This window comes from Apodemus sylvaticus, chromosome 1 (genome assembly GCF_947179515.1).
Source record: "Apodemus sylvaticus chromosome 1, mApoSyl1.1, whole genome shotgun sequence".
NCBI lineage: Eukaryota > Metazoa > Chordata > Mammalia > Rodentia > Muridae > Apodemus > Apodemus sylvaticus.
Genome location: NC_067472.1, coordinates 100519887 through 100546137, shown reverse-complemented (window position 1 = coordinate 100546137; position 26251 = coordinate 100519887). Strand labels below are relative to the sequence as shown.

Below are 26251 nucleotides of genomic sequence, written 5' to 3'. Positions count from 1 at the left end.
TGGAGTGTGGGGGACCTGTCCCAGCATTCTTATGGGTCTTTTTTAATCACATGGGTGCTTTAGGATCATTGTGGCATAACTGAGTTATCAAATCACCCCAAGATCACCTTGAGTTACACTGTCACCTTTCTATTGGTTCCCAATTGCAAAAGCATCTGCATGTGATAGCACTGGGCTCAGAAGATTGGAATCCTGTATCAACTGTAGTCAATACTCTATGCCAAGCTATGCTCCAGGGGCACTGGCTAGTGCTAGATAACTGTCATTTGATGTCCTTTTGGCCAAGAGAGCTCTTACAGCCCTTGCAGGGACTACTGGATAGAGCCAAAGGTAAGTGTACTATTGCCTTGAGATGACTTGGGATACCCTACACTTGGTCCTAAGGCTTTCATGCTGATCTCCAAGTCCAAGCGTCTCCCTTTGGCCTTGCGACTGATTCCTGTTGCTCCAGTCTTGAATATGATCCCTTAATGTGTGGGTCAATTCATTTATTACCAGAGGACTTATTTCAGCCCCTTATCTAACTTTAGTGGTCTCAGACTCTGAACTGTTAGCTGAACCAGAAAGCAGGAATGTGACCACTGTCCACAGAGATTTCCGTCTTTGGCTGATTGCGCCTACTGAGGCCAGTACTTCCTTGCCAGGTGAGAAGCATCCCCTTACAAGCTATCAAGTCCAAGAGAGGGAGAGTAACTACACTTTGCTGACTCAGCACTCTATTTCCTCTACAGGGGTGTTGACGCAGTGCGCCAAGCCTGTTTTCTGGAATCAGTCCTTAGAACTGGGCCGTATCTTGATTGACAGTGTGGATTCCCAACAAGGACTCTGCACGCAACCCCTCACCCAGACACTGCCTTTGTTCTTTTTGCATGGTCTCCTAGTACACCGACAGCTCTATGGGTTAAAGCTGCAAGCACACAGGGGGCGCTGGTAAGTGGCCTACTAGTCCTATACAGTCATCCAGCAAACACTGGGTATCTATCTTCCATATGACATACGAAGACTGAAGGCAAGGAAGTCTTCTCCAAAGACTTTATTTGCAATCTCACTTTTAATTGAACCTTAAAAGCAGAAGTAAATTGGGTAGAAACAGGGCTTTTTGAGCAGAGGGACTTTAGTGTAGCTGATGTGCACATGCGGGATGGACTAGAGAATGGTGAAGTTTAGGTGAAAGGGCTTTTAGGACCATGGCAAAAGGCCTGCAGTTATTTTGCAGACATCAGGAAGCCACTGAGGGAGTTTTAAATATGAGAGGAAACTTGATCCTGTCTGTTGAAAGCATTACCCAGGCTGTGATGTGAAGAACAGACAGGGAGTGGGACTGGAGAAAAGAGTTGTTAAGGAGGCTCTATGGAGGAGACCATGAGATGGGTGGGAGTCGGAGTAAAGGTCTATGAGTATAAGGTGAAGAATAAGGATGACAACTGGTTGGCTGGTAGCACCTCTTACTAAGGTAGAACAGGTCTTAGAGGGGGAAGTGAAAATTGCAATAGGGGGCAAAGCATGTAATGTCCAGTGAGCCCTCATAAGTCTAGAGCTCTGGAGAGAGGTTTGCACTGAAGAAAAGAAATGAGAGTCGTCAGTATGTTGTTATTAAAACTGTACTCTCTGTACCCCTACCCAGGAGTCAAGTGACCTTGACCAGGGTTCTTCAGATCCAAGAGCAACTGTGGGCCAGTCTTAGGAATCCCAGTGCTGCCTTGCTGGAGCTGGCTGGTGAGGTTCTCCTCCTGTACCCAAGAAAACCTGGAAAAGGGTGGGGTAGGAGTCCGAAATCTAGACACATGTGATGGACAGACACACAGCTTTGCTTTGAGGGGCAGTGGAAGTGGGAAAGGCTAACGCTCAGGGCCTCTGACTTCATCTGCAGCTTCAGTTCTCTACGGAGGTTCTTTGGGGGACCCACAGGACAGAGAGGCCCTGGTTAGCCTAACAGGAACCTGCCTGAATCCCAGGAACATGAACTGGGTCCAGCCACACACTCCCCAATATCTCCTGGCCACTTTGATGCCCAGCCCAGGTAAGCTTCTTACAAATGTCTACGCTGGGGTGGGGGCTAGGGCATTGCACTGCCGTCCCCCACAGGAGTATGGCTATCTGCAACCAATAAAAAATAGAGCAGGCAATGTTGATAGTTATGGGGTCAGAGGAAAGCCTACTTCCTCAAGTCTGGTGGGATAATCTATTTTGTTCCTCATCCCCTCACCTCCAATTCTCAGAGCTAGGGGAACTGGATGCCAGGACAGACTGCAAGGCCCAAATACACCTACTGCCCACACCACCTGAACCTCGTACCTGTGGACTAAATGAAGCGCCCCAGGCCTGGCTGTTGAGACGCCAAAGTCGTGTTCTCCTGAATGCGCTGCAGAAGTGTTCATCCACGTGGGTTCCTACAGTTTGTGGAGGAATTGCCCAGCGCAAAGAAAGGCGACTTCGGCAGCGCCTGGTGCAAGCCAAGAAGAGGCTGGTGGCACTTCAGGCTTTGCTAACCAACAACCGTTTACGCTCAGGCCAGTGTGCCACCCCATGGGCAGTGTTAGGACCCAATGCCCGGCGACCTGTAGAGGGCTTCTTAGAGACAGAGGTGCTGGAACTGAAGCATCTGGTGGGTACGCTGCTGCGCGACCTTGACTGCCTATCGCAACAGCTGAAGGGCGGGACCCCGTGCGCTTCCAGCCGCTGCGCTAAGGTGGCCCAGGCTCTTTGGGCTGGACGCCTACCTCAGCCTTGGAGATCTCATGTGCCTGCTGGTCCACAGCTTCCCTGGCTATGGCTGCGGCAACTGTCCCGCCGAGGGCACCTGTTGATTCGCTACCTGGATAGTGGCATGAGCGAAAATGCCAATGAACCAGAGCGCATATTTCACCTGTCAGCTTTTCGCCACCCCCGTCGCCTGTTGCTGGCACTGCGTTGGGAGGCTGTCCTGGAGTGTTCAGGGCACAGCCCCAACCCTCCTGGTCACCAAGGCTCTAGCTCTGGCAGTCTCCCACCTAAACGTCAGGAGTTGAACCGCCATCCTTTGCATATTCGGGTATTCTGAAGTCACCCTTTCTGCTCCCCATTCGTATCCTTAAAGTATCTGATTACATTCCATCCTATCCATCACTGACTGATTCATCTTTCTAGCTTTGCCTAACTGTTTTCTGGTACCCCCTTCCCCCCAGGTGGAGAATGGCCCAAATCCCAAAGCTCCTAAGATGGGACTGCTGCTGATTGGGTTACAACTCCAGCATGCAGAGTGGAACCAGACAGATGGAGCCTTGCAGGACAGTTTTTCCAGCCAACCCTGCCCTCTGCCTCCTGTCAGTGTCACCACACAAGCCCGGGGTGGCAGAGATGCACTGGTCTCAGCTGGCCTGGGCATATACTCCTGCCCTGTGTACATGACCGGGCCTCTTGGCACCACCAAGCTGCACAGCAAGAACATCCTGATGCACCTGCCACTGCCCACAAGACTCAGCCCTGACGTATGTATTCAACGGAGAGTGCATGTGTGCAGCCCGACTTTAACCTGAGTGAGCCCTGACCAAAATAAAGTTGTAGTGATGTCAGGAATGACCTCTGGCATTTGGAAGAAAATGGGTGTATATGCACAAAACACAAAATATGGCCCATGGTGGGAAAGGGCACTATTGACATAGGAAGAAGGGGGATTACAAGTGGGGCAAAGGCTATGGGGACACTTTGGGTACAGGGGCCTGCTATTTGATGTTTACAAAAGGGACAGGCAGACTGTCAATGGCTAACACAGAATGCTGGGTCGCTGCTCAGCTCCCGACTGTGGTCTCAGCACTTGCACTAAATACTCAGTGGGCATCTTTGAATGGAGAACACTACAGTTCAAAGTTGCTTAAGGCATTTAGCAGCCTTCTTTGGAATGCCCCATTCTGCCTTACCACATTCTCTGGAAGAGTCATATACCCCAAACAAAGGCCAAATGAGAGTCACAACCCTCACTCATTCAGCGATAAGCAGCTGAGCAGGCACTCCTCCACACAAAATGTTATTTTAGCGCTAAACTCCTGCTTTCCTTGGAAACATAGTTCCTGAAGTTCTAGGAACAGATTATAAACCTTAAAAGCACTCTCTACCAGGTGACTAGACCATGCCTTTTAATAGCCCATTCATGCATTGTTGAGATTAGCACCTTCATTATCCAGTTAGCCTCTAATAGCAGCACCATGAGGGGGTCCAAGCCTTTACACCCATTTGGGGGGTACATCATATCCAAACTTCCCCAGTCCACAGCTGGACCGCAAAGCGTCATAATGGGAATAGCATCTCCCCCACCCTGTTTTGAGACAGGGACTTGCTATGTTCCAAGCTGGCCTCAAACACCTTCCTCAACTCTCCAAGCTAAAACTAAAGGCATAAACCCCCACATCCAGCTCAAATGTCCAAATTTTATATCCTTAGACCTGAACTCCTAGCTATAAAACTAAGGAAATGTTCCAAAATATGGCAGTCCTATTCCAAGAGGATAGGATGTGACAGACACCAAAGAAAGAGTAGACCAGAGCAATAGTAAAACCCAGCACAACAAAAATCCTGTAGCCATGGCCAGAAGCACCCTGGACTTCTCTCCAGGGCCTGCTCCACCTGCAGAGGCGTCCCTTGGCAGATGCTCTATGTCCATGGCCCCTCTAACTTTCTAGTCTCCTCTGCAGCTCCACTCGTGCTTACTTCACACATTGTCAGACTTACTGTGGGGATTCTGGCTCTGCGGTTCACTGTCCTTCCAGACTTTGAAGCAGAGGGAAAGCCTATAATCCCACAACTCTTAAATTCTACGTGTTTGAAACTCCAGCATCACAGGGGCAATGCCGATATCTGCTGTCAGCTTAAGTCGTAGCTAGCTCCTTTTAAATGGCCTCTGACTAATATCTGGATGGCTGAACACTGGGAAACACTCCTAGGTGGCCCTAAGTAAACAGCTCTTAATGCTGTTTTGAATGAACCCTTGTGCCTACCATGGGTAGGAGCTAGCCAATTTCCGAGACGCCTTCAGATACTTTTCTGTTTTGATGCCAAGTTCTGATTGTATGTATGTATGTATGTATGTATGTATGTATACACCTAGCCCTGTGAAGGTCATCTGGAACTAGTGTTATGTAAAGTTGTGAGTGATGGGATTTGTTCCTGGGTTTGGCACTATATGAAGGGGTCATAAAAAAAGAGGGGTTTGGGGAGTGTGGCACGGCAGTGTAGGGGATAAGGGCATGCCTAGGCGGGCCCATGCCAAGGCACCTCTTCCCCCTGAGGGACCACATGCACACAGACATGGTATAGAATAGACTTTATTCAGGGCAGAGGATGGGAGTTGATGGTATAGTGGAGGCAGAGAAAGGCAGAGAGAGAGAGAACTGGAGGAGTGGAAGCCGGCCATGACCATGTGGAAAGAGGGGAGAGGGGAGGAGAGCCCAAGAGGGGCAGAGAGGTGAGAGTGCCAAGAGGAAAGAGCGGTGGGGGTGGGGGTGGGGGCAAGTAGCCCCTTTTATAGTGGGCCAGGTCTATGGGGCGGGGCATACCTGGCTGTTGCCAGGTAAGTGTGGGGTGGAGCTTAGACAGAATACTAACAGTGAGTACAAGGACTCTGTAAAAGCAACAAATGCTCTTGACCACTGAGTTGCTGCATCAGCCTCTGTCTTTGAGACGGTTTCATAGAGTCAGTCTGAACTTGAATGTGCTATGGGGCTACATTGACCTTGAACTTTTAATCCTCTAATGTGCTGGCTGGCAATGACAGACATGTACAACCACACAGTCTACTCTTTTAATGGCCTCCGAATCTCTTCAATGACCACATACATATCTCTTGCCTTCAACTTTAATTTTTTTTTCCTATTCAAACTGAAAGAATTTCAAACTTCAAAACTTTGCTTTTGGTAACAATTCTTGCTATAAATTTGACTAAAAGCAGTTAGCAATAACCATGCCATGCCTCAATGCCAGGCTGCCTTGAAATGCCCTCTGATGTATGTCTGCACCTTTAAGTTTGGCCTCATGCAAAGACTGGATACTACTAAAATATAAAGTTTTTTGCTGGGATTAACAATGGTCTGTAGTCCAGTTCCCCAAGAGAGACCTTATTCTCTTCTTTATTGTCCACACTCCTGTCAGCATTCTGGCTTTCTGAATTCTCACCAGAATTGCCCATTAAGTTTTCAACAACACTCTGAGACCTCTCCACTTTATACTTCTCTCAAATTCATCCCAAAGAGTCACAAAGTCAGGTTTAATCACAACTTCACTTCTCCAGGATAAATTTTCTGTCAATGTGACAAATAGCTGAAAGAAACAACGGAAGGAAGGTGGGGTCTCGGCTCCTGGTTGCAAGAGTCTCTGTCCGTCCGTCCGTCCGTAATGGATGACCCCATGGCTGTGCACCTGTGCCAAGGCTGGACAGCAGGGCAGTGAGCACCAACCGAAGTGCAGTCACGATGGTCAGGAAGTAGACAAGGGCAGGGAAACAGCTGGAGACAAGATGTGTTCCTCAAGGCTGTATCACCAGAGACCTGCTTCCTTCAGTTATACCCTACATTTTAAAGTTCCTACCACTTCTCAAAATAACACCAACTTCTTGAGACCAGACCTTCAACATATTCAAGCCAGTGTGCGTGTGTGAAAAATTTATATTTGGAACTAAATATTCGACTTATTTGGTAGTTTTTGCCTACATGCACAAAGCTTTGGGTTTGATGTCAAGCACTCATAAAACTGGGTGTGGTGGTACACACCTGCAATCCCAGCACTTGAGAGGTAGAGATAAAAGGATCAAAAATTCAAAGTCATCCTCAGCTACGTAGTTGAGTTCAAGGCTAGAATGGGCTATAAGAAGCCCAGTCTTGGCCGAGCAGTGGTGGCCCATGCCTGTAATCCCAGAACTTGGGAGGCAGAGGCAGGTGGATTTCTGAGTTCAAGGCCAGCCTGGTCTACAGGACAGCCAGAGCTACACAGAGAAACCCTGTGGGGGTTGGGGGGTAGGGGGTGAGGAGCGGGGGATGGGGGGTGGGGAAGAAACCCTGTCTCCTAAAAAAATTTAGAAATAGTATTATCTACAAATTCGAGATTACATTTTTATGTGTTTAAACAAATTATATTCTTGGTTATTTTTGTTCCTAGTAAGAATACACACATACAAAGAAACATTAAAACTATTTTCAAAAATGTCACTATTTGTAGGAATGACAAACCAGAAAAAAATTGGGATAGTTACTAGATTGTGCACAAATGCTATTTCTCTTCCTTTTGGGTATGGTTGGAGGCTTTTTGGGTTTTGCTTGCTTTTTAACATCTATGAAGCTATATCTCACACTGATAATTGTTTTGGTCAATTACATACATAGGAGCACAAAGGAGTCCTTTCCATTTTAGCAATGAGATGATTTTGCTTTTGTTTCCTTTTCTTGTCTCAGTGACTGTAGGAGAAGATGTTGCGATAGTGCTTCCATTAGTTGGGTCTTTAGAGTCCCTCTAAATCTATATTGATAAGGGGGGGAAAAATCACATCAGAGGTGAGATGGCTCAGAAGGTAAAGGTACCCAACTCCAAGACTGACAACCTGGGTGGAATCCCTTGGAGCCACAAGACAAAGATTCCCACCAATGTTCTCTGACTTCCACACACACACTATGGCATACATGTAGCACCACTAAAGAAAAGAAATCAAACTGCTAAATTCTTAAAATTACCACACTGGCTTAAGTCATTAATATTTTGGGCTTTTATTTCTTGTAAAATGACCTAGCCACTCCAACTTATATATGTATACTAATAGTTTAAGCAAACAATAAATTGCTGTTTATTCACAGTAATAAAAAAATGAAGAGTTGCAGCTGGGCATGGTGGCACACGCCTGTAATCCCAGCACTCTGGAGGCAGAGGCAGGCGGGTTTCTGAGTTCAAGGCCAGCTTGGTCTACAGAGTGAGTTCCAGGACAGCCAGAACTACAGAGAGAAACCCTGTCTCGAGAAACCCTGTCTCGAAAAACCAAAAAAAGAAGAGTTACACTGCACTTAGTAAAATGGATGAATGAAGATGTAAAAAACTAGACACATGGAAAGGCTATTTAGATATGGAAGCTTAAGTGGTAAGGCTATGTAGAAGACCAAGGAAACAACATTGAGTCAAGGTAGTGGGAATTCTGTGGGTCAAGAGAAAACAGCTGCTTGTGCTTGAGAAGTGTGGGTTGCGGGGGAGGCCTTAGATGGTAACAACCTGCGGCTGCTTAGTCTGGGTGGTTTTCAGAATTAAATATTGTGTATTTTTCTTTATTGGTACTTTGTTCCTGTCAATTAAAAGGACTTTAAGAGATTACTAGTGCCTCAAAAAACAGCAATATACTTTTCACTGAAGTGAAGCCTAATCCAGTGTTCTTATTCATGGTGACTCTAGTATTGGTGATGCTTAAGATGTAGGCACCTCTGCTAAAATGCATCAAGCTGGGCAATGTGGAAATAACACAAGGGAATTGTTCGTTAGATCCAAGTCTGGAAGCAGTAGTTCCGTTATCAACCAACTATCTGTTATTCGTTGGCACACAACTCTATGGGGATATAGGAATACAGTACAGTTGACTACCTAGGAAGAAAATGAGTGTGAAGAACACTATTAGTTCTCTACTATAACACATGCCCAAACCACCATGTAGTGTGTCAAAAATATGTATGCGGCTAGGGATACACATAAATGCAATATGAGGGGAACTGGCTCAGAACCATATGGACTGGTACTTAAGAAAGAACTGTTACTGCTGCCTAGCCTGTGTTCCCCTGTTTGGCAGGATAAATGTGTACGGTTTCCCATGGGCTCCTTGAAAGATAACCAGCCCTGAGGATGTGCTGGGACCTTCTCAGGGAAGGCTTCTTGCTAGGTAAGGCTCTTTAGCACTAGGTGGCAGTAGATACACTGTGTTCTAGTTTGCTGCCTGTTACTCTTTAAAAATACTGACCAAGACAACTAGGGGAGGAAAGGGTTCATTAGTAAATCTTACAAGTTAGAGTCCATAATCAGGGAAAGCCAAGGCAGGAGCATGAGGCAGGAATTGAGGTAGAGGCTGTACTGCGGCATATCCAGTTTGTTTTCCTTGGTTTATTCAATTTTCTTGTTTACACAGCCCAGGCCCACCTGCCTATGAGTGGCAATGACCCACAGATAGGCCCAGGTGATGGAGGCATTTTTTCAGCTGAGATGTTCTCTTCCTAGGTGACTTTATATCTATTTGAGAAAAACTAACTAGCATATTCCATCAGGGTTAAGAGGTACGAATTTGCGGAGCAGTTGGCTTATATATCATAGGAGTCAGCCAAAGTCAGCTAGTGCACATGTCGCCATGGGAAGCCTGCAGGACCTCAACATTAACCACCAGAGCCAGCATTCAAATGGTTGTCTTGGTTGAACATGTCAATGATGCATTAGTTAGGTAAGTTTAATTTTCTCTAATATACCTTTCTCCAGTCCAATCCCCAAACAAACAGAAGAGGTAAAGAAGGAGTAAGAGATCATATTCCCTGAGCCACTGAACTGAAGTTTGAGCCCTAAGAGATACTGATAAGTTACTGAAATGTGGGAAGTGACAAGAGGGAAAATGTATTTAAAGGGTTAATTTTCTAGATTAGATTCAGTCATCATGGAGAACATAACATATTTGTACCAGAGTACTAGTAAGAGAACAGATCCTTGAAGTGAAACCAAAAAGAAAGAAAAGGCTGCAGCAATTGGAGAGACTTGCAAGAAGCCTAACGAGCAAGGTGCTCTGCTTAGTTAAGCCTGCATCTTGTGACTCAGAATCAAGACACCACAAAATCAAAGCTCTTCCTCCTAATGCTCTCGGGCTCTAGAACCAAACCCTCAAGTTCCTTGTTATATTAGGGAAAAAATAAAGTGTTTAAAATACTTAGTAGGATCTCTTCTCAGTCACTGAGAAGATATATATTATCTTATATATATATTTTATCAATATAATATATTGATAAAATATTTCTTTTCTGATTGCGAGCATTCTTTTTTCCTCATTTAAAAGTAGGATAATGGGTTGGAAAGATAGCTCAGGAGCTAAGAGTGAGCACTTGGCTTGCAGAGGGTCCAAGTTCAGTTTTCCACACCCTCATCAGCCAGCTCACAACTGCCTCTAACTCCAGCTCCCCAAAATTCTGTCTGTGGCCTCAGCCACTGCACTCACACATGCTGTATAACAGGCCCCAGACATTGAATTTAAAAATAAATCTTTGAAGTAGGATGATTAGAAAGTAAAGAGTGTCACCTGCTAAGATGCTGAAGCACCCTAAAGGAAACAGAGTTTTGTGGTAAGGTGGACAGGAAGACACATGCAGGGTGCACAATGCTAATTGCTCTAACATGCTCACATTCATTATAAGGGTTTGAATTCCATTTCAGAGTTCAATTTTCTCCTAAAATAGCCAAACTTCTTGTATACTATGATTTCATCACCTTCAAAAACCTGTTCTTCAAGGTCACCTTCCTAGGTAGCGAAGAGCCTGGGAGAAAGTGGAAACAGCTGATCTACCTTTCACTTTCTTTGTGTGGTATGAAGACCTCACCCACACTATCCTGTCTAATGCACAGGGCTGAAAAATACAGTTTAGCTGTAAGTTCAGAAAGAGGGCACTGGGGGGAATTTCTTCCTCAGGAAAAAATATTATACAAAGACGGAGGAACATGTTTAGAAGTAAAGAGACCTTGGAGTACATTCTTAATGAACAGGAAGCTCAGGCAGGAGCACTGAGAAGAGTGAGTTAAGTTGCAGTTGGCCAGCAGAACAATGAGTGGGTAAGATCACACAGGGTCTGGGAAGGAGTCTCTTTTGTTCTCAAGCAATGAGAATCCATTGAAGGATTTTATGCAAAGAGGTGACATAATCTGATTTACATTTCATACAGATCACTTGGCAGTAAGGAAAATAAACTGCTTGGGGAGCAACGGCAGTGAGACCCCTAACAGTCACTGTAGGAGCCAAAAGTCCTAGAGCCAGGTGGCTGTTAGAGAACTCACCTGGGAAGGAGGACGACCTGGAAATGAAAGGCTCTAATTGCTGGTCTGTGTGAAAAGCTGCAGAGGGCTTTGTGCAATTACGTAACTGGTGAATGCTTGGAGCTGAGCTGCCTCAGCCAAGATCACACTGTTTCTTTTGGAACTGTGTTCTCTCTTAGGACTGTGTTACAGGAACAAGATCAGGAGCACATGAATAATTGCAGAAGCAAGAACACTCTGCTCAGAGAGCTCTGAGGGGATATTGAACAGGCACAGAGCTGTACTGATATCCACACCCAACTTCATTCTTGTCTCCTACAGCTCTTAAAGAGTAGGGTTATTCTTTCTCTGCTGTGGAGAAAGGTTGCAGCAAGCCTGTAAGGCTTTTTGTTTTGTTTTTTACTTTGTTTTATGAGTTTTGCCTGCATGTAATCTGTGGACCCTGCCATGCCTGCTGTACCCAGAAGCCAAAGTGGGCATGAGCCACCTGGTGGGAGTGCTGGGAATTGAACCTGGGTCCTTTGTAAGAGCAGCCTTGCCCCCAATCAGAGAAACATCTGTTCAGGTCCACTGTGACGTTCTTAGTTAACTACAGCTCTGTGATCAGCTCAAGGCACAAACAATCTCAGGAGAATGTCTAATTCTGAATAACAATAAATAACTGGCTCCTGTGCTGGCCTGAAGTCTTTTCCCGGCCTGGCGTTGCCTCACCTAAGGAGCCTGCTCTGGGGAATGGAGGAGAGCGCCCTGCTTGCTGCACCTCTTTCTACCTCCTTGCTGATTATTTCAGGCACAGTGCTAACAGGAAGAGGCAAGGGAGCACAAGTCTGCTTTGACTGGTTGATTCTGTGACCAGAAGGCCTGCTGGACATTCAAAAGGGAAATCCCATCAGTCTCTGATGGACACTGCACTATTCTGGGTGGTCTCCTGAAACTGCTCATCATCAGCCCAAATGGCTGACTCATTGCTGCTTGCTATGAAGTCTCTTTATCTCTTCAAAATGGCCCCACCGGGCAGGACCTAAGCCTACCCTGCTCTTAGCACAAAATGCACAGAAGACACTCACGTGCAATTGCCCCACATTCTGGAAACACAAGCCACTGTTAAAGCAGCAGCACTCCACTGCCATACCGTCCAAACAGCCAGTTTTCCTGCCCTGTATTTTTCCAGGGCAGAGTATGAATAAATGTCTCATGCTTCTAACTAAGGTCCCAGTAGACCTTAGTTAGAACTGTAGTAAGAAACCTGACTCTCTCCCCTTTCCTACAGAGCCTAGGTTCTAATAGACCAGTAGTAAGAGAAGTAACAAGCTTCTGACACAACACTGAACTACACACTATCCTCCTATGTGCTATTAACAAGGCCAGCACTTGTACGGCATTTCCTTAGCTCAGGGTCTAATATGTACTCCTTGGTTGGTCTGGACTATGTAGTCCAGGCTGACCTCAAGCTCACAAAGCTCCCCCTGCCTCTGCCTCCTGAGTGTTGAGATTAGGTGTGCCCCCCACACCCAGCTTTCATTCCCTCTCTCTCATCCTCAAAGTGAACTTCACTTTCCTCTCTTCAAAATCCCAATCCTCTCCCCACTTTTACTCCCAATGAATAAAGTTTTGTTCCCTAAAAAAACCCAAAGAATTTTTTATCAGGAAAAAATTCCTAGGACCCTACTCACATCTAGAAAACCAGAAAATGCAGGGCTTGGAATGCAGCATTTTAATGTGCCTCTAGTCCCCTAAAGGTTGAGAGACACTGTCTTCCAGTTAACCCCTCCCATTACCACTTACCCTTAACACTCTTCTCCCTCCTTCAACCTGTACTGACCACACAGTGCTGACTGTCTTGTCCTTTCAGCCGCTATGCTGTGAGATGCATACATCGTGTGTATATGCACATGCATGGGTAGGTGCAGAAGCCAGAGGAGGAGGACATGCTCTAGCATTCTACCTTATTATTCGGAGACAGGTTCTTACTGGATCTGGGACTCACCACTGTTTAGGAAAGTTGGCTGGCCTACAAGCCCAGTATTCTGTCTCTGTCTGTCACTATTCCAACCCTCCTCAGTGTTGGAGTTATAGATGGACTTTTATATGAGTACCAAGGCTCTGAACGCAGGTCTTCATTCTTGTATAGCAGAACTCTTAGCCACTGAGTTATCTCCTCAGACCCCAAGTTCAACATTCAGAGCGGCCACCCCAGCATGACCGGTTTACTGCAGCGTCTTTTCTCTCAAACCCCGTCTCTATCCCACCAAGTCTGTCTCAAGGCTCTCCTGCTGGGACCCCTTTTCCAGCACTAGCTCACGGCACCCTTAGTATAAGCCGGCCCTAGCTTCTGCAACGCTCCTATTCTATTGGTTTTAGTTAATTGTTACTCCTTTACGCCCCTCGCCACACATACACAAGTCAAAAACCAACAAACTCTAGAAACAGAAAACTAAAGACGGCTTGAGACGCTCGCAGTGAAACATACAAACCACTCACGACACAGTAGTTGTATGCTAAAAAAGTTTGCAGACCGTATGTTGGGCATATGGATGCTTATAGGGAGGGGCTTATGAATCTGCTAAGCTATTTGTAAAGATGACTAAACTTTGGTAGTGAAATGCATGTTCAGCAGCACTAGCACACGCAAAGATTCTGAACAGAGCACCAGCTCCTTTATTACCCCCTTCCACGGAAAGCTGCAAACGCGCCAAGTCTCTACACAGCAAATAAGCCTGTGTACCGGCCTTTATCAGACTCGCCAAGCCTCCTCGTCACACTTACTCTTCCGCCTCTAGGCCTGTGGGGTGATCTTTAAAGAACAGTAAGATCAGCGGCACACAGCGCCACAGCAGGTTTCTCCAGCACCTCTTACTACTCCCAGCTCTGGACTTTCCTCAGTGAGCCCAGACAACATACTGGAATACGAGAAGTTTACATTTTTTCAAATGAGAAACAGAATATTCAGAAAGTAAATGCTTATGCCTATGATCCCAATAATCAGGAGACTGAGGCAAGAGGATTGTCATTTGCTTTGTTTGAGGTCAGCCTGGACTAGTGTGAGATATTCTCTCAAAACAACAACAACAACAACAACAACAACCACAAAAAAAAAAAATGAAATGATTCCCAGACCCAAGAAACAAAAGAAATTAAATAACTCCCAGCCCAAGTGGCAAACTAGCATTGGGACCTGCCATAGGCAAGACTGCCCGTCTGCAGTCTTGAAGCTGAAGGAGAAGAAACTACGGATGAGCAGAGGGACAATACAGATCAGAAGGCAACACAGCGGAGCCTTCTGAGAGATGAAGAGAAACCAAACCCAGAGATCCATCAGTTCTCAGCTGATTAGTTTCCATGATACCTGAAGAGACCCACAATACCCAAAACATCCATGCCCTCATAACAGACACCTCATTCTTGAGCCTGCCCAAGTAATTTCGTGTTTTCTGTACCCAGGAGAGCTCCATTAGAGTAGAGCCAAGCTGGAGGCTTTACCACAGCGGTCTTGGTACAGAAGGAGGGTGGTATCAGGTCCTGGCTCGTAGCCTGCGTGGATACAATCTTCAGAGTTCTGAGACCCCTTTCAATGGGTGTCCACTGGTCACCTGCGCTTGTAGAGACAGGGTTGAAGTTTAAGGCCTGAGAGTTGGGCTTTGGGTCCTACTCGAGGAGGTCCAGTCTTTTCAAAGTCAAACAAGAAGAAGTGGCTGTTGGTCAGGTCCTAGGAGCAGAGAATACCCATGAGCTACAAATTTTCACTCCAACCACATGTCTCAGTGTTTCCCCTGCTCAGAGAGGGTCTCACAGTTCCTCCCAGAGCTTTGTCTTGAAAAAGCAAAATGCCAATCTCTGTGTTTACAGCCTCCTTCCTGAACACCGTTGTCCAAAAAAGCTTAAGAACAAGGGCAGACCTCTTGGGGACCTCCTCACCTTGTAGATAACCTTAAAGCCGAGTTTGCACACAGCCCCCAAAAAGGTCCGAATATCCTCAAAGCGGCTGCTGACTTCAGCTACTTTGAGAAGACCCCTGGGAAAAGGAGGAAGTCATGTGTAAAGGTGTAGACACACGTATGCACATGAAAATCATCTGTGTTCTAGGGACTCACCCTGGCTTTAGCACTCGATTTGCCTCTTCAAGGAAGTCCCTGATGTTAGTTCCCATTAGTGAAAGGCAAAACACAGCCACATCCACAGATTCATCCTCCAGAGGCACCTGATGAGGAGGAATGTTCACAGCACACAGTGTCGGAAGAGGAAAGTCAGCACCAACAGGACAATGAGATGGGACGACCAGGAAGAAGGGTTAGGCCAGACACACAGAGGGGCTTACCTGGGCCATGTCGCATACCGTGACCCTGGGGTCCAGAGAAGCCAAATCAAAACAGTGCACCGGGTTCCGGACACTTGAAGCTAGGCGGCAATCTCCACAGCCAAAGTCAGCTACCACTAAGGATGCAGGCCTAGGAGCAGAAGGGAGCATCCGGTCACTTACTGGTCTGGTCAAAGTCTAGATCACCAACCCCACCCCTCTCACAGTCCATGGGGGGGGGGGGGGGCGCTCCCATTACTTCTGGCGGAGATCTTTGGCAATACGGTCCACCGGGTGCAGTGGCCACTTCTTTACTTGTCTCTGAAAGCCTCGGTGATAAAGGAGAAATGCCTCAGGGTCTTCCTGGAAGAGGCGCTGGGCAGCACTGCTGGGCCCTGAGTACAACTGCTGGTTAAGGTAGCGGAATCGGGCCCCATCCAGGCGTTGTGTCATGCGTGCTCGCAGGGCTCCAGCTCTAGTCTCTGACTCTGAGGCGGGAGGCACCTCAGTCTCCTCTATGGAAACCTTGGGAGGAACCTGGTCTGGTGTCTGGAGTGGCCGAAATTTGTTCTTGTGTCTCCGCTTATTTTTCTGCCGGTTCCGCCACTGCTTGCGGCTCAGGGTGTGTGAGGAGTTAGGTGATGTAGACTCAGGGCTTGGCTTGGGTGGGTCAGATGTAGCAGTGCTCATCCTGGAATTGTGAACTGCAGAGAGGGAGATGAGAAGGCATTTGAGGCTTGATCCCCTAAATTCAGAGGCATGGCGAGTCATCCTGGCTACTCCCTTGTCCTTAAGACAGAGGCTGTGAGTCTGTAGCCTGAATAAAAGTGCCTCTTATCATCCAGCCCATGGTATGTGTGTGTATGCAAGAGAAAGACCTTTGTCATCTATGCAGTCAGCCCATAGCTCACCCCCCCCCCCCCCACACACACAGTTACATATACTGATACCTGCTTGGTCAACACTGTCCCGGAGCTGGGTTAGGCATTTCCTCTTTCCTTTTTCTTCTCCAGCAGAGATCCCACCAAGAGGAGGAGCTTGTCTGTGGCATTTTCTTCCTACTTCTTTCCCCTCAGTGTCACTGACAGATGGCGGCTGTTTTTGAAAGTTCGCTTTTCTTTTCTTCCCTACTTCCTTTGAGATGCTGGCAACTGAGGGCCTTTGGCGGTGTCTCTTCTTCCTTCCTACCTCCTCCTCCTCCTCCTCCTCAGAGTCACTTCCAGGTAGGCTAGGGGATTGGTGGGAGAGAGATGCTGCTTCCAGAGTCCTTAATGTGGCCAAGAGATGGCGGCGCTTGCGGCCCTGGAGGCAAACAAGGGAAGAGTGTGTGAGAATGGATGAGGCCTGGAGACTAAGAAAGGAGAGATGGGCTTCAGCTACTGGGGGTTCTTCCCATCCAAAGTTTGTTGAGAAGTCAGTCAAGTTCTGAACCTTCAGGCTGCATTCACAACCTCTAGGAAGCTAGAGGGCAGAAAGTGTTCCCATCCTTCTTTTCTAAATGTGTAAAAGACAGACCATCGATTTCCTAAGAGGAATGTGCTTAGCACACAAACAACATGACCGAGGCAAGACGGTAGCCATCTTTGCCTCCCACTGATAATAGCATTCTAGGAGCAGCAGAGGTTTGTTTGAAACAAGGACAGTGTCACACATGTCTATTAAAGATGTTCCTAACTGCAGTACAGAGAAGAGCCTGTTAGGAAGAAGCTGCTCAGACACGCAGAAATGGGCTACACAAATGAATAGAACACCCTGGGCTGACTGAAGGTCAGGAACATCCTAAGGGGATGCAGAAATCCTCACATCTGATAAGACTCAAAGGAAAAGGCCTGTTTTCTGTGAAGCTGGTTTGGGGTTCAAGTCCTGCTGCTGGTTCTCAGCCAGACCCTTATCTTGGAGGTTCTGAGTTCCCTGAGCCTCCTTTGAATAGCGATTCTGATAACCTTCCCTGTCACCGCTGAGGCTCTGTCTAATATACTTCCTTTCTACACTGCAACTGAAAACTCTTTCGAGGCTACGGATTCAGCTCAGTAATAAATGCTTGTCTAGCCGGGCGGTGGTGGCGCACGCCTTTAATCCCAGCACTCGGGAGGCAGAGGCAGGTGGATTTCTGAGTTCGAGGCTAGCCTGGTCTACAGAGTGAGTTCCAGGTCAGCCAGGGCTACACAGAGAATCCCTGTCTCGAAAAACCAAATAAATAAATAATAAACAAACAAATAAATAAGTGCATGCCTGTCTACCAGGCTGAAGCCCTGGAACCGCTCCCCAGTATATAAAGTGATGCGAGGTGAGAGAAAACGAGAAACCACTCCACTGCTAAAACAACTCCACTGATTTCTACCCTTAGTGTACAAAAAACTTATTTAGCTTTTCAAGCTCTGCGCTCCACGCTCCGAATCCCGCATTCCTATTTGGACTAACCACATCTTCAGATCATGACTAACTCCCTCATCAACCCGATTCACGATAGCATTTCAGGCTCTCCCTCTACCCAACACGACTCCAGGAGGGTCGTCTTCCCCTCCTTAAAACAGCCCAGTGCAGGGGCGCTCACCTTGACTGGCGGGGCAGTCGCCGGCCCAACCTGTGCTGTCGCGGGTCCTAGGCCCACGAAGGCTGGGGCAGCCTCTACCCATTCAGGCTCTTCGAACATACCGGTGGCCCTTAGGGCCCGAGGAGCCCACGCTCTGGCCCACGTGCAGCGCGCGTCGGGGAATCTTACGGCTGGAGTCAGACCAACCCGGGCCGGAAGCCACCGAGTGAAATTCTGTAGTAGCTAGAGCGGCCGGCGCGGAGCTGAGCACCATCGAGTGTAGCCTCTGGTGAGCTAGAGAGGCAGTAGGAGGTCGGAAGGGAGGGACCGCGGCCCGCGCTGGCCGGAGAGGGCCGGGGCGGGGCCGGGCGGCGGGCGCGGCCGGACGGGAGTTCCCCGGAGAAGGCGCCTGCAGCCCGAGTCCCGGTGAGTGCGGGTAGCTTCGTGCCCTGCCCCACGCTGGTCTTGCAAACCCATGTCTGCTATCTCTGCGCAGTTCTAAGCCGGGGCCGCCCAGCAAGGACCTATCCCTTCCCCCGGGTGTTTGCAGCTTGGGCCCCTCCCCTCCCCCCAAGTCGTGCTCGAGGGCCGGGGCTCGAGCCAGCGGACGCCAACTCAGGAAACTAGCAAAGTCTTCCCTACACTTCCAGATCCTCGAGCCCAGGGGTCGTCCGCTGCCCAGAGCCCTTCACAGACAACCACTGTCCCTCTCGCGACGCTCCCCTTCCCAGCACTGACACCTCTGCCCTGAGGGAGCAGAGATAGTCATTCCCCTGTCCGTTCTCCCGCAGTCCCCCGAGGCTTCCGCGGTCCCGGGGTCTCTGTGCCGGGACGCTGCTATGGACGACATTTTCACTCAGTGCCGGGAGGGCAACGCGGTGGCAGTGCGCTTGTGGCTGGACAACACAGAGAACGACCTCAATCAGGGGTGAGCTGAAGCGTTGGCGAGTGAGAGGACGGCTAGAAGTCCGCTCTCCACTACTTGGGGTGCTCATGTCGGGTGGGGGCAGCGACTTTGCTATCCAGTGTGAGGAGTAGTAGTAAGCAAACACTGTTGAGGGAGGAGGATCTACACAGAGGAAGCTGTCTTAGGTTTTTTGTTTTGTTTTTTTTTTAAACTAAGTTTCACAATTGGGTGCCCAGGAACTTTGCAGCCTCTATGAACTCCTGTCAAAGACAGACCAGAGTGCCAGAAAATTGTCAGGAATTACATGTGGAAGATGAGCGTTCTGCACTGTAGAGCGTTGGGTGGAGGTGGAAAAGGACTTTAGAGATCTGAAGTTCTGAAGCTGTGTGTGAAGACTACCCATTTGTCAGGTGTCACCCTGAATGCAGTTACCTTAAAGTGATGTTTTGCATACAAGAATTGAGGCAGGGTTAGGGGTGAGCCTGGCTGGCTAATGGAGTTGGTATGGGAAGTGAAGGGGGTTGTCCTGGGGTTCAGGAAGTTTGGGTAATTGGCAGTGCCGGTGTACCATTATGGACTGACTAGTTTTGGTGACACTACAGTGATTTGGCAGGTTGTTGGTCATGCAGATGTGAAGTTCAGAGAGATCTGGTTGGGAGACCAGATACCACACATTAGCATTTAAATGGTACCTGAATATTCTGTAGTGTGAAAAATAGTACCTTAGAAGAGTAGAAAATGAAGGAAGAGGTTGAGAAACCTGACTGACTGACAGGGAACAACCATCTGAAGGAGAAATAAGAAATGGATTAAGATTAGAGAATGAATGTTTTAATGCAAGAAGAGTGGTTAATTGTAGGGTACTGAGAAGCTAACGACCAAGAGTGAGCATTTTAAAAGTCTTCATTTAACTTACATTTAGGATGCATTCAGTCTTTTGAACGCTATTGCAGAAAAGTAACAGGAAACTGAATTACACAGGGTTCCTTCAAATAAGGAGCTCCACTTGTGGTCAGTGCTAGAGTCTTTGAATCAGACATAACCTACATCCTAGAGATGGCAGGCTTCTGTTAGGGAGAAAAGTGACTGGGAGGTGAGGAAACAGATAATGTGAACACTTTTTAAAATGTTGGCTGATATGCAAGAAATGCAGTGTTGGGAGAGTTTAGTAGGTAGTTTGGCTTTTTTGGAGACAGGGTGTCATGTAGTTCAGAATGGCTCTCCATTCTACTGCCTCAGCCTCCTGAGTGCTGGAATTTCAATTTTTTACACTGTATCTGACCGTGAGAGTGTTCTTTTAGGTTGGAAAGGATCATCTGTAATCCCAGGCGAGGTCTCACCAGCTTCCATTAGGCTGTATGTTATTTCTCTGTTATATTCAAAGTTTGTTTTTTTTCATATAACTTGTATGCTCTGGTAAGCACTAAGCTGTCCTGTTTTGTTGGTAAGAAAACAGAAGTTTAGGCTGTTGTCCAGTGGGAGTGGCATCTTGGAAGACTCCTTGCTGTCAAAAGGTGAAGGGTGTCATTAGGGAAACCAGAAAGCTATGGTGGCTAGAGGGGACCGAGAGTGGTGCTGGAGATGATTAACTCCCTGAAGGCTTTCTTGAGATAGAAATCCAGACACTGAGGTGACAGTGGACAAAGCGTTCACATTTGTCCTCAAGCCTGTGCTTCCTCTGCGGCCACAGACTTCTGAAGTTGTTCTGTAGCAAGGGCTACACTTACATCCTGGGAGAGCTTTTGCTGAGTTTGTATTAACAGATAAGGGCAAACTAGAGGGACAATTATTTAAAGCTACATACCTCCTTCAGCTGTTGGGGGATTCTTGGTGGCCAAGCCAGGATCAGCTCAAGGCCCCTCCTCCAGTCCCCTCACAGGAAGTGACCACAGCACTAAAGCATCTGGCGGCTGCTGTACTAGACCACAGACCGCCCCCTGTTCCGCCCCTCAGATCTACATCCCCGGGCTGGAGGGAATTTCCTTTTATGGCTCCAGGCTGTCAGTTTGACCCAGCCCATCCAGTTGTTTTGTTTGTACACTTCTCTTTATAAAATGTATGTCCTTAGGGGATAAAAATACAAATCAGATATAGTTTTTATTCAAAAGCTTCATTTACATTTTTCTCTGAATTTTGGGTTGGTCAGTAGGAACATCCTGGTTTGTGTGGTTATCTGCCTCATCAGTAATCAAAAGCATGTTTGTCATTGTGCCCCTCCAAAACATTTTAATTTCATTCCATTTTTAGATGTTAAATAACAGAGCCAAAAACTTTTCCTCTGCTAAGTTATAGCCTGTCTTCTCCCCTGTTAACCTGCATAGAACATCAGCTTTCACCCCGTCCTCAAGCATGTATGATCCAACAGGCAAGACAACTCACATTAACAGATCTTACAATCCAGTCAGTGTAACTCTACTGTAAGGAGATACACAAACAGCAGCACGAAGAATTATAAGTGTTACTAAAGATGTATGAGCCGGCGATAAAGCCTAGTGGTATAGCATGTGTCAAGATACGAGGTCCTGGGTATGGTTCCCAGCACTGTCAAATAGGAAGACAAGGAGGCAGGGAAGCCAGAGGACCCCAGGAAGAGTACTATCCCCTAATGAAGTAGAACTGCTAGGGAAGGAGTTGTGGTTAACGTGATAAACAGTTGTTGGGACATCCAGGTGATTGATTGTGAAGCTCAAGGGAAAATCTGGACAAACTTTAGGAATTGCCAACATTTGAGTAAGAGCTAAATCCCGAAGAGACAAGCCTTCTCAGTGACTATAGAATCTCTTTCCCCCATGAATCAAAGCTTTTGTCCTTCCCAACTCCAGCTTAGTATCTATGCCATTTTCTCAAAGGGATGATCATGGCTTCTCCCCCTTGCACTGGGCCTGCCGAGAAGGCCGCTCTGCGGTGGTTGAAATGCTCATCATGCGGGGAGCACGGATCAATGTGATGAATCGTGGGGATGATACCCCCCTGCACCTGGCAGCTAGTCATGGACACCGTGACATTGTACAGAAGGTACATGCAATCCCTTCACCACCCACATCACATACACACTATGAAGCCAGTTACAGGCACTGTCATGTGAAGAATGTGTGCTATTCTTCCTTCTTCGTGCCTGGACACAAGTATCTCACAGGGACTGACTGACTGCCTTTTTCTTTTCTTGGCCATGGGGTGCAGCTGTTACAATACAAGGCTGACATCAATGCAGTGAATGAGCACGGCAATGTGCCCCTTCACTATGCATGCTTCTGGGGCCAAGACCAGGTGGCAGAGGTAAGTACTCAAACCCAAGTCCTATGATGAGTGGGAAGCAAACTGAGCATGGAACCATCAATCCTTTCTGTCAGTCCTACTGTGGGACATTTACATAACTGTGCTGTATCTGTGTGTTCATGCTTGTTTGTGACTGGCCCCCTAAACAATTTTCAGGACCTGGTGGCTAACGGGGCTCTTGTGAGCATCTGTAACAAGTATGGAGAGATGCCTGTGGACAAAGCCAAGGCACCCCTTAGAGAGCTTCTCCGAGGTTCGTTGTCGACCCTTAGCCTGTCTCTTGTCCCTCCTTGCATCTCCTTCATAGCACTATTAAGGCTAAGACCATTCTCCTCTAGAACGGGCAGAGAAGATGGGCCAGAATCTCAACCGTATTCCATACAAGGACACATTTTGGAAGGGGACCACTCGCACACGGCCCCGTGAGTCACTACTGTGGGGGGAGGGGCTGCAACACAAGATTCTTGGGCTATTGGGGTCATGTTAAGGTAAAGCTGGTATTCCATATTCTCAGGAAATGGGACCCTGAACAAACACTCTGGCATTGACTTCAAACAGCTCAACTTTCTGGCAAAGCTCAACGAGAATCATTCTGGAGAGGTGATGCTTTTGTTTTTCCCTTCCTAACACCCATAAACTGCCCACTCTTTATCCCTAATGCTTCCTAACCTCTGTCCTTCAGCTATGGAAAGGCCGCTGGCAGGGCAATGATATTGTTGTCAAGGTGCTGAAGGTTCGAGACTGGAGTACAAGGAAAAGCAGGGACTTCAATGAGGAATGTCCCCGGCTCAGGTAGACACCGAAATTGAAAGCTGTTGTTTCCAAGGCACCTCCATAGCACTGAAAAGTGAAATTCTGTTGGGTCTCACCACTCTATTCCTCTCCTAGGATTTTCTCACATCCAAACGTGCTTCCAGTGCTAGGTGCTTGCCAGGCCCCCCCAGCTCCTCACCCAACCCTCATCACACACTGGATGCCATATGGATCTCTCTACAATGTTCTACATGAAGGCACCAGTAAGGACACTGGTCCTGTTGGGGAGGGACTACAATAGAGGCAGGAGACTCTAACCTAATAATTCTTGCTTCCTGTTAGATTTCGTTGTGGACCAGAGCCAAGCTGTGAAGTTTGCTTTGGACATGGCAAGAGGCATGGCTTTTCTTCACACACTAGAGCCTCTCATACCTCGGCATGCACTCAATAGCCGCAGTGTAATGGTGAGACCACAGTTCACTTCTGATCCCCAACGCCCTTTGCTGGCCTAGAATAGGACCCACTTTTTTGAACTTAACTTCTCTTCCTCAGATTGATGAAGACATGACTGCCCGAATCAGCATGGCTGACGTTAAGTTTTCTTTCCAGTGCCCTGGGCGCATGTATGCACCTGCCTGGGTGGCCCCTGAAGGTAGGTAAAGGCATCATATGGGAAATGAGAGGCAGCAGCTCAGTAAGAGGCACAGACTAGCTGTCTGTGAGCCTCTGCGGTAGTAAGCCTTATTCCTTCTAGCCCTGCAGAAGAAGCCCGAAGACACAAACAGACGCTCAGCAGATATGTGGAGTTTTGCAGTGCTTCTGTGGGAACTAGTGACACGAGAAGTGCCTTTTGCTGACCTCTCTAACATGGAGATTGGAATGAAGGTGAGCACAGAACTGCAGATACTTGTATAGGGGCACTGATGATCACTGTGGTAAGTTCTTCCTACAGTTTATACAAACAGTAATCTCACCATTCAAGGGTCAAAGGCTTTTGCCCATATGATAAACTCAAATTCTGAAGCTCACCTCATTCCTTATAATTTGCAGGTGGCACTGGAAGGCCTTCGGCCTACCATCCCACCAGGGATTTCCCCCCACGTGTGTAAGCTCATGAAGATTTGCATGAATGAAGACCCTGCAAAGCGACCCAAGTTTGACATGATTGTGCCTATCTTGGAGAAGATGCAGGACAAGTAGGACTTGAAGGTCCTTGTCCAAACTCCAGAAGTGTCAAAACATGGCTGGGGGAGTGCACTTCCCCAAAGCTTAGGGCCTCTGGTTGCCTCCCCTGTCTCTAATCATGGTACTACCCCGTTGAGGGGCTTGTTCCCTGCTCCCATCCCTACCACTGGAGCCCCAAAAGGGGCTGGGCTCAGAGCTTTGTCACTTGCCACACGATGTCTCCCAACATGGGAGGGATCAGCCCCGCCTGTCACAATAAAGTTTATTATGAAAACAGGCTCCTGTGGGGACAGAAGGAAAGACAGATACATCTGGGTTGGGTGGCTCAGGTGAAGTAGTGTGGCTTCTTCACATTGATGCCATACTCGCTGAGGGCCGGGGTCAAGTCCTCCATGGTTAGGGTGTACTTGCGATCCTGGGGGAAAGAGGGAAGACCAGCTGACACAGCTAGCCCAGATTCCAGTCCTTTGTGGGTGACCCTGAGCAAGCCCAATACCTCCCCCAATACTGCTTCCCCAAAGGGCCTTCAGGATATCAGGCCTGTACTGCGGTGGAAGGTGAGCCTCTCAAACCTTGCTCTTGCTCCGGGAGCTGCCAGAGGCTGTGCCCTTCATTTTGCAGTGCTGTAGGGCATCGTTGGCAATATCTGAGATGAATTTCTGGGCAGCTAGTGAGATGAGCCGAATTCTAGAGAGGAAGGGGGTGGTGGTAATGAGATTATTTAACAAACTCCACACAGCACTCAACAGTCTAACCTCTGAGTTTACTCACATGCGTGGGTCTGAAGCTTCAAAGCCAGCACGGTTCAGATAGTAACCAGTCACTGCATCCGGAATCTGAAAAATCAAATTAATTAGCCGTCAATATTAGCTCTGCCTACAGATACTCTGGGTGGGAAGGAGGAATAAAGAGATAACTTCGTAGTAGAGGAGGCTTGAAAGCCCGAAGGTGTGGGTTGAGAGGCATGACAGCGACCCGGGTTGCCGTGTTCAGGCGGGAAGCCCACCGTAGGTGTGTAATCCTCCAACTGCATCAAGAAGTCTACTAGAGGTGTGCTGGACACTACGGGCTTCACTTCTCCGTTGGCCGCGCTCGGTAGAGCATAAACCCCGTTAGACATTGCTCCCTCGGGGGGAGCCGCGCCGCCCGCCGCCACCGAAGCTGAAAGAGAATCAACACACCGGTGAGAGGCGCAGGGTTTCCCTGCCGCGGCACCTCGTCTGAGATTCCCTCCTCCCTCACCCGGCCCGGCGCTCACCTGGCCCGCGCCGCTCGGCCGGCTCCCCTGCCCGTGCCGCCACGGGGCCCGTGCCCGCAGTGGCGACTCCAGCCCCGGGGGCCCCCGCTGTCCCCGCGGGGCTGGCTTTGCTCTCCGCGGCCGTGCTGGTGGGCAGCGCAGCGGGAGCCGATACCGGGGGCGCCGGACCCGCGACCGAGGCGGCACAGGCTGACGCCGCCTCGGGGTCCGCGCCGGAGCCGCTGCAGCTCATGGGGCCGGTGGGAAAGGCGGCGAACAGAGTTGCTTCCGCTTCCGCTCGCCCGGGCGCACGTTGCGTGACGTCACAGTTCCCGCCCACCACTCTAGGCGGCCGCGGGCGAATTTAGGTTGTCTGTTGGCGGATTAGGTGTAGACTGCAAGGCGAAGGCTAGCTGTGTGAGGTGCGGCTGCCACCCTGTGGCTCCACCCCAGCCCGGTGGGGCGGCATTCAGGACTGCACATTTCATTTGGGTGCACAGACCTTGTTTGGGGACTCATCCGTCAGACACTTCATTACCAGTCCTCCTGACAGCCTTCATTCTTTCAAGGTCTTTTAAGGGTTGCAGTGGATTTGGTGTGTGTCCCTCCCACCCACAACGGTCCTAGGAGAGTACTGCTGTAAATGTAGAGATGGGTGTTTCACCCTGAAGAAATAACATGCCAAAGTCATATGTGAAGCACATTTGCAATTCAACAGTCTTTTTTTAAAAACAGTCATTTATTTAATTTCTATTTGCCAGCTACAGGACTGGAACCTAGGTATACAAAGTTAAGAATCAGATTCTAGTTCACTAGCACCAACTGTCTGGAAAAGGAAGGCAAACAAACTGACAATTTCAATACTGTATGGTTGTTTCCCAGCTACATGTAGATGCAGTGCAAAGAAGAAAAGGGAACTTAAATCAGCTGCTCAATTCCAAGTGTCAGACATTAGCAATGTTTATTTCCCGATTTTTTTTTTCCGAGACAGGGTTCCTCTGTGTAGCCCTGGCTGTCCTGGAACTCACTCTGTAGACCAGGCTGGCCTTGACCTCAGAAATCCGCCTGCCTCTGCCT

The 26251-nt window shown here is 48.2% G+C and overlaps 4 protein-coding genes across 4 annotated transcripts in view; 2 read left to right on the top strand and 2 right to left on the bottom strand.

The window, feature by feature from the left end:
- Positions 1 to 3547, top strand: part of Dnhd1 (dynein heavy chain domain 1) — a 62891-nt gene extending 59344 nt beyond the window's left edge. Inside the window, 7 exon segments of the mRNA XM_052155431.1 lie at positions 153 to 330; positions 531 to 644; positions 732 to 930; positions 1625 to 1716; positions 1871 to 2020; positions 2220 to 3031; positions 3165 to 3547. Coding sequence (XP_052011391.1) covers positions 153 to 330; positions 531 to 644; positions 732 to 930; positions 1625 to 1716; positions 1871 to 2020; positions 2220 to 3031; positions 3165 to 3515 — 1896 coding nt within the window. The 3' untranslated portion in view covers positions 3516 to 3547.
- A 10444-nt stretch (positions 3548 to 13991) lies between these two features.
- On the bottom strand, positions 13992 to 18080 carry Rrp8 (ribosomal RNA processing 8). Its single transcript, XM_052155406.1, has 7 exons — positions 17838 to 18080; positions 16234 to 16585; positions 15543 to 15987; positions 15305 to 15434; positions 15081 to 15187; positions 14905 to 15001; positions 13992 to 14695 (listed from the first exon to the last, which is right to left on the bottom strand). The coding sequence occupies exons 1-7, from the start codon at positions 17934 to 17936 to the stop codon at positions 14576 to 14578; spliced, it is 1350 nt and encodes a 449-aa protein (XP_052011366.1). The 5' UTR covers positions 17937 to 18080; the 3' UTR covers positions 13992 to 14575.
- An 82-nt stretch (positions 18081 to 18162) lies between these two features.
- Ilk (integrin linked kinase) lies at positions 18163 to 24214 on the top strand. The gene is made up of 13 exons (XM_052155395.1): positions 18163 to 18242; positions 18608 to 18744; positions 21573 to 21738; positions 21904 to 21999; positions 22156 to 22252; positions 22338 to 22421; positions 22514 to 22599; positions 22682 to 22791; positions 22888 to 23015; positions 23095 to 23216; positions 23305 to 23404; positions 23507 to 23637; positions 23803 to 24214. Exons 2-13 carry the CDS (start codon positions 18656 to 18658, stop codon positions 23950 to 23952), a joined length of 1359 nt encoding a protein of 452 aa, XP_052011355.1. The 5' UTR covers positions 18163 to 18242; positions 18608 to 18655; the 3' UTR covers positions 23953 to 24214.
- Positions 24186 to 25466, bottom strand: Taf10 (TATA-box binding protein associated factor 10). The gene is made up of 5 exons (XM_052155416.1): positions 25196 to 25466; positions 24944 to 25098; positions 24709 to 24773; positions 24510 to 24624; positions 24186 to 24352 (listed from the first exon to the last, which is right to left on the bottom strand). The coding sequence occupies exons 1-5, from the start codon at positions 25425 to 25427 to the stop codon at positions 24263 to 24265; spliced, it is 657 nt and encodes a 218-aa protein (XP_052011376.1). The 5' UTR covers positions 25428 to 25466; the 3' UTR covers positions 24186 to 24262.
- Positions 25467 to 26251: the final 785 nt, after the last annotated feature.

Excerpts from the sequence above, each read along its gene's own strand:
- Rrp8 (XM_052155406.1), bottom strand. The coding sequence starts at position 17,936 with ATGTTCGAAGAGCCTGAATGGGTAGAGGCTGCCCCAGCCTTCGTGGGC. Across the intron at positions 15,988-16,233 it reads GGACAGTGTTGACCAAGCAG|TTCACAATTCCAGGATGAGC; the intron begins GTATCAGTATAT and ends CCCTCTCTGCAG. Across the intron at positions 15,188-15,304 it reads CGGTATGCGACATGGCCCAG|GTGCCTCTGGAGGATGAATC; the intron begins GTAAGCCCCTCT and ends CCTCCTCATCAG.
- Taf10 (XM_052155416.1), bottom strand. The coding sequence starts at position 25,427 with ATGAGCTGCAGCGGCTCCGGCGCGGACCCCGAGGCGGCGTCAGCCTGT. Across the intron at positions 25,099-25,195 it reads GGCCGAGCGGCGCGGGCCAG|CTTCGGTGGCGGCGGGCGGC; the intron begins GTGAGCGCCGGG and ends ATTCTCTTTCAG. Across the intron at positions 24,625-24,708 it reads GAAGCTTCAGACCCACGCAT|AATTCGGCTCATCTCACTAG; the intron begins GTGAGTAAACTC and ends CTTCCTCTCTAG.
- Ilk (XM_052155395.1), top strand. The coding sequence starts at position 18,656 with ATGGACGACATTTTCACTCAGTGCCGGGAGGGCAACGCGGTGGCAGTG. Across the intron at positions 22,600-22,681 it reads ACGAGAATCATTCTGGAGAG|CTATGGAAAGGCCGCTGGCA; the intron begins GTGATGCTTTTG and ends TCTGTCCTTCAG. Across the intron at positions 23,638-23,802 it reads ACATGGAGATTGGAATGAAG|GTGGCACTGGAAGGCCTTCG; the intron begins GTGAGCACAGAA and ends TATAATTTGCAG.